The sequence below is a fragment of the Melanostigma gelatinosum genome (assembly GCF_949748355.1).
Source record: "Melanostigma gelatinosum genome assembly, chromosome: 24".
NCBI lineage: Eukaryota > Metazoa > Chordata > Actinopteri > Perciformes > Zoarcidae > Melanostigma > Melanostigma gelatinosum.
In genome coordinates, this window is record NC_136657.1 from 5,387,100 (window position 1) to 5,393,394 (window position 6,295).

The following is a 6,295-nucleotide window of genomic DNA, read 5'->3' on the forward strand; positions in this document are numbered from 1 at the left end:
GCCTGCTCTCACACAAACCAATGCTTTCATGAAGTCATTCACTCCATTTTTATTTGCATCTGAGAGCAACTTAAAAAGAATCCACCAAATTAAATTTGAAATGCATGCACGATACATTGAGAGTCACAGATCGTCATGTTGTGAAGTGCATGAAAAACACAACAGTCTTTATTGTCGGCTTTTCAAACACTCCTCGCTGCATCTGCCGTCCCCTCACATTGAGCTGCATGCTCATGGTTTTCCTCTTGTATTTATGTAACAGTGCCTCTGTGTTGTTATCCTCTAGCGTGCAATGTTCTCTACATCAACTCCGTGGACATGGAGTCTCTCACGGGGCCTCAGGCCATTGCCAAGGCGATCAGTCAGACACTGGCGACCAACCCTCTGCCTGCCGCGACCACCGTGCACTTCAAAGTGTCCACACAGGGCATCACGCTCACCGACAGTCAGAGGAAGTGAGTCGACACCTGCAGAAACCTTTTGTTTCTCCACAGCGGGTTACACAAAAGCATCACTTCGAATCTTGTGTTTACTGTTGATGTGCTCAATTCAGCATGAAAAAGCATCAAAAAACGACTCATCGACGAAAGAAATCTTCGTCGACGAAGACCAAAACAACGGATTAGTCGACTAATTGATTAAGGGGGGCAGCCCTGGAACCTTGTGTCATAATTACCGTGATGATAAAGATATCAAATCATAGAGGAAGATTGCCAAAAAAAAAGCAGTCTTACTTTGGCGCCCCGAGTGGTGATCTTGAAGAAGGTACTGTGGCAAACGGAGTAACTGAAAAGATGCTTCAATCGTGAGAAAATCGTACACGTGGAGGCTTTAACGGATTTACACAAGTACACAAATGTATGTGTTGCTGAGTCGTAATAACTACAATGCGTGTGTTCATTTCTCTTGCTGCAGACTTTTCTTCAGGCGACACTATCCCATCAACACGGTAACCTACTGCGACATTGATCCCCAGGACAGAAAGTAAGAAACCTCAAGACCCGTTTCCTTGTCAATAAAAGAAAGCTACTTTTTGATTGTTTCATTCAAACATCTCGTGTTTTCTTTCAATAGATGGGGCAAAGAAGGAGGTGGCTCAGTGAAGTACGTTTATAGTTAGAATGAATAAATATTTGATGCAATTTACTTTATTATTAGGTTATTATGGTGCTATAGGATATCAGAAAAATACTAACTCCAGGTTGTTGTTGTTTTTATTCCTTCCAGGCTTTTCGGATTCGTGGCGAGGAAACAAGGAAGCACAACAGACAATGTCAGCCACCTGTTTGCTGAGCTGGACCCAGATCAGCCCGCCTCCGCCATCGTCAGCTTTGCCTCCAAAATGATGAAGCGGTGAAATCCCCAATGTCCGAATGGCAGCGGCCATTTTGAAATCTTCCTTCGTCATTGGTGTCTTTTTCCGCCAGGACTCGATGATGTCCTTTTTTTCTGTTTCCTGTTGGTTTGTTTCTGTTTCCCTTCTCTCTATTTTTCTCTCTGCCTTGCTGGTTTGTCCTGATATTGGACATTTTTGGAAGAGTCTCTACTTGAGGGGTTTGGTGTGGAATCCAGAGTGGCTCTCGTGGAAGTGTGGTGTGGAACTGTGAACGTGAAGGGAGGAAATGTACTAACATGGGAACCTGTACTGGGAGAAATGCTAGTTAAAGACGAAAGGAACAATGCTAAGTTCAGTCGAGGAACACGTAAGGACACGTATGTTTCAGGGTTTTCCGTTGTCGATTTTGTTGATTGATTTACCAAAGGTAGTTGCAATACAAGTGCAAGAAAGATGTAGCTATCAAGCCATTATTATTTCCTCTTTTCAAAAGATGAAGTGTTGAACAAAAAAAAAAAAGAAAAAAAAAATACGGTTTCTTCTTGAACTTGTCTTCAGGAAAAAAGTTGGCCTTGATGGCTTTTAGCAAAACAGTGTCTGAAGACCTTATGCATGTTCGCTTGATCTTTAAGCTTGGTTCTTCTACCTTCCACAAAAATCATTGTGAAATCCTTTGAGTGGTCATTTTTCGGGTCTGTTGTGTTTTGGAAAGGGCTCTACAGTGAAACAAAGACTGATCTAAACTGCGCATAGCAAACCAGACTTTAAAAAAAAAAAAAAAAAAGCCACGCTGAGGTCACTGCACCTTGTGTCAATGCACACTTGCATCACTTCGACGCCCGGTCCAAGCCTGATCTCTCTCTCTCTCAAAACTCGCTTATTGGATTCCTGAAATCAGCAAGCTCCTGATAGCATGGCAGTCGGAGAGAGGAAGACTGCTTGTCCACAAGATGGCGCTACCCCTTCAGGCTTGGACCCTCTCCCTAAGCGTCACATTGACTTGCCCATCACCAACTGCTTGCAGTCGTGGATTCTGTTGATAGACGCTGCCACTGAAACACACTGGAAATCACCAGGGACTGGCCCAATGACCTGGACCTATGCACTGTTCTTTATGCATGTTGTTGTCCCAAATTGCACCCTCCCTCATAGCTACATTCAACATCACTGAAAACATTCTATGCTGTGTGCTAAAAATGACTTAAAAACCTTTAGACAAGTACACTGAGGTTGTATGACTTGTCAAAGGCTGCATGAAATAGACAACATTTTTGTACTCTTCTCAGAGTCCTGAAAAGAAGTAGACAACCCATTGTTGAAGTAGTCACATGATGGCGAGATGCTATATTTTTACTTTCTTTGTTTGGTCCATTTGAGCCAGGGTTACCTTTCACTGTATCGAGGACGGACCGGTCTTTGTTTTTCCTTCCACAGTGTCGTCAAAATTTACATTTAGATACCTTTTAGGGCAAAGAAGAAGAAAAAAAGGAGTTTCCACACTGTGCGCAATATGCCTGCTTGTTGAATACACACGCTCAACCATTCACAATAAGCTAAGGAAAATTGATATAAATGTACATAGATATACTACTTTGAAAGGTGACATAGCGAAAAAGTATTTATTTTTGTTGCTTTGGTCCCTCATGATTACTCATATATACATATATTGTACAGTCTAGAAGATTACCAAATGGGTTGAGAAAAAAATATATACTTATTTTGGCTAAAGATTTCAAGATGATTTTGAAATGTGTCTGAATATATGGTGTACATTACTTTGTACATGTATATGTTTGTTTTTCGGCTCGTCATATTTTGTTTTCTTTTTCCGATTTTGCGTTCTCTCAGAACGAGGAAGGGCATGAATGAGATGGAAGCGTCTGGATTGCATGGACAGAAGCATTCGAGCGTGTTTCAGCAGCAGGAACACGCTCATAGAAGCAAATGCATTGTAGCTGGTAGATGCTGTCGATTTTAGAAAAAGGAAAGCACGAAAAAAAGTTCAGAAGCCAACCTCAAATGCAATATGAAAACAGCTGTATGCACCCATGACAGTTACATTTATAATTTTGCCAAAGATTCAAACACTTTATGCTGCATGTCGCTTTTTACGTTCAACTACTCCATTTTTGTGTTTCACACTTTACACACCTCGCTCAGCTTTAGCAGCAGATTTAAGAACGCTCAACCAGCCAGTGTGTGTTATTGCTCATGTAACTAACACAAGGGGCCCTTGGGTTTAAACAGTGAGACATTCAGCTGCAGATTGCTTTTTTATCAATTTTTTTTTACTGGTGTCTCAGTAAAACAATGTGCCCACCTCCATCGGCTGTTCAAGAGAGAACAGGTCCGCTTTGCCCCAGTTGGAAGTGTGGAAACAAAGCACTGACATTTCACAACACCAAAAGACGAAATTCCACATGGGTGTCGTTGCTGGAGGTAAATGAAATTTGATGCTAAAGCTCCACAGCTGCAGCTTCGTCAGACTGCCAAAGGTGTCTTCTCTCGAAAAGTGATTACTGATTTATTTATTCTTATTTATTCTTTATTTTTTAATTTTTTCCTGACATGTTTAAAAAAAATCTTGTTTCCTTGTCGCATCATTGCAGTTTTAACGGTCAGTGTTAACGAATGGAGGAATGTATGGTGGCGCTTTAGTAAGAGCAAAGAGGTACATTGCACTTAAATCGACGACTAACAAGCTTTGTGCCATTTTTAGTCATTTTGAGGAAAAGAAAAGTTCTCTAAATTAAAAAAAATAAGAGTCTGATATTGCATTTTACCTGTTGGCTTTGAGTCAAGAGTTACCTGGTTTCAGTGAAAAAGGAGATGTGTGACCCCTTTACAGATGGGACTTGTTGGATGAATGTGATACTATGAATGTACAAGGGTCTTGGATTTTGTTTGCGCTTATCATTTACATTATATTGTCATGGCTTACCTGTTCCTAAGGAGAAAAAAAAACAATAAAGCAATACAAATGAGTTACATTCAAGCTATGTGGCTGTTTTGTGACTTGATAAATCGGTTTTATAGCAGTCTTGATTGATGATTTTACTGCATTTGACAGCATTCCTTTGTTCTCCAAACCTCAATCATTCAGCCTCTCTGTCAGGTGTGCAGCTCCCGGCTGAAGCTCGTTAGGTTCAATATGGGACACCTTGGGGAAGTTTATTTAAGGAGCTGCTGCCTCTCAGCAGACTGGTGTGTGTGTGTGTGTGTGTCCCTGAGAGAGAAAGTGCTTCAGACAAATCAAATGTGGCATATTAAACAAAGAGTTTGGTCATTTGATCGAAATCCAAATCTCAAATGAAACAATTTTGCATTGAAGGCACATGTGACAGTTTGTTCACCCGCTGCCATTTTTTTAATGAAAAGCGCATTACAAATAAAATGCATTATTAGTATTATTTTCTTCAGTTCTGGTGCCACGCAAAGAAAGTAAAAAATGTGCAGAATTTATTTTATTTCTTTATTGATCTGAAGAAGTAAAGTATTTCTGCCTTGAAGCCTCTCAAGGCAGCAAATCTGGTTTTCTATTGAGTTTGTTTTGGGGGAACATGTGCAGAGTCTCCAAAAAGTATCCAACATTTTTGGTGTTTCCAACTTTCAGTGTGGACATCGCTTCTAATTTATTTTTATTTTCTGTTTATTCCCTATTTATCTATTTAATTCCCCATTTGAGCAGCTTCCTGATTCGGTAATAAATAACTAAATGAGTTTTAACCACAACCAGAAAATCAAACCGTCCCAGAGCTCAACAACTATCACACAAGGGCAAACTAATTGATAACAGGTGTGTGTTTGTGGCCGAGCCACTCGGGGAACTCCAGAGTCAACAAGGCAGCTCTCCAAGCGGTAGCTCAGTCTTGTTTGTTTGCTCGGTGTTTGATTCCAAGCTTAAGGCCCGAGCCCCGCCACGTCCGAGACCAGCGGGAGTCTGAGGCGTGGGAGACGGAGACAGGCAATAAAGAAATATAATCAGAAGTCTGTGAGGTTCTCACGGCTGCAGACAGTGTTCAAACTCCCAAATATGCATGACACACTCCCCCCCCTCCCCCCTGAAAAATGACATACGCACTGTCGCTCTCCACTTCGCTGTGGCACATTATGAGCTGTGAGGGAGGTACGCGCTCACCATGTGCCTCATGGGTCTCTTGGCTCAGTTCATAGACACTACCACATATACATTCACACTTTAAACAGACGTGAAGTGGCAAACGTTTGTGGCCTGGGATCCACCAAGGTTCAAATACACCTGACGAAGCATTTTTAGCACTTTTCCTCGTCGACTAAAACACAAGCATTTCTCCAGTCGTATATGAGTGATAAAAGCTTACATTTTTAGGAGTTAAATAGAAATGGACAGATACATTTTAGGTACAGTGACGGTGGTGGTGCTACATGAAAAGGCAGAAGAGCAAGTCGTTAGGATACAGCATCTGGGAACCATGAATGCCTGTACAAAATTCGGCCAATCCATCGGGAACATGTCAAGACATTTTACTTAATCGGTGAACATTGTGACCTGATGGGGCCTACACTTGAATCACCAAAGTCTTTACGGTTCATCCTCAGGCAACCTTACATATTTCACTTCCAGACCAAAGATGAACTGCTTTTTTAAGCGAACTTTTGAAATGTTGCAAAAAATAAATGCGTGTTTTCATCGACTGATTTGGAGCAAATAAACTAGGCCATCTATTCTCAACCCCTGGGCCTCAGAGCGCTATCGAGTGGTGCAGCAGACGCAGAATTTCCAATGACCAGTTACGTTTGACTGTCTACTACGTCACTGTTAGTTCGCTAACCCGTATGCAGTCACACAAAATGGACACAAAAGTTGGCAATGTTTGAATTTTTCTTTCATGTCAGCTTGTATTGGCCGTGTTTAATGTTGCCTGGAGACAAAGACAAAAACAACATTTTTAAGAGAAGACGTCATACACATGAGCCGAC

General features: G+C 41.4%; 1 protein-coding gene across 6 annotated transcripts in view; it reads left to right on the plus strand.

The window, feature by feature from the left end:
* The window catches only part of tns1a (tensin 1a), a 53,139-nt gene extending 49,666 nt beyond the window's left edge, over positions 1 to 3,473 (plus strand). For all 6 annotated transcript variants that reach the window (XM_079296751.1, XM_079296753.1, XM_079296754.1 and 3 more), the window contains 4 exons: positions 287 to 455; positions 916 to 984; positions 1,075 to 1,104; positions 1,228 to 3,473. In XM_079296751.1, the coding sequence (XP_079152877.1) occupies positions 287 to 455; positions 916 to 984; positions 1,075 to 1,104; positions 1,228 to 1,357 (398 nt within the window). In that variant the 3' untranslated portion in view covers positions 1,358 to 3,473. The remainder of the gene's footprint in view (positions 1 to 286; positions 456 to 915; positions 985 to 1,074; positions 1,105 to 1,227) is intronic.
* Positions 3,474 to 6,295: the final 2,822 nt, after the last annotated feature.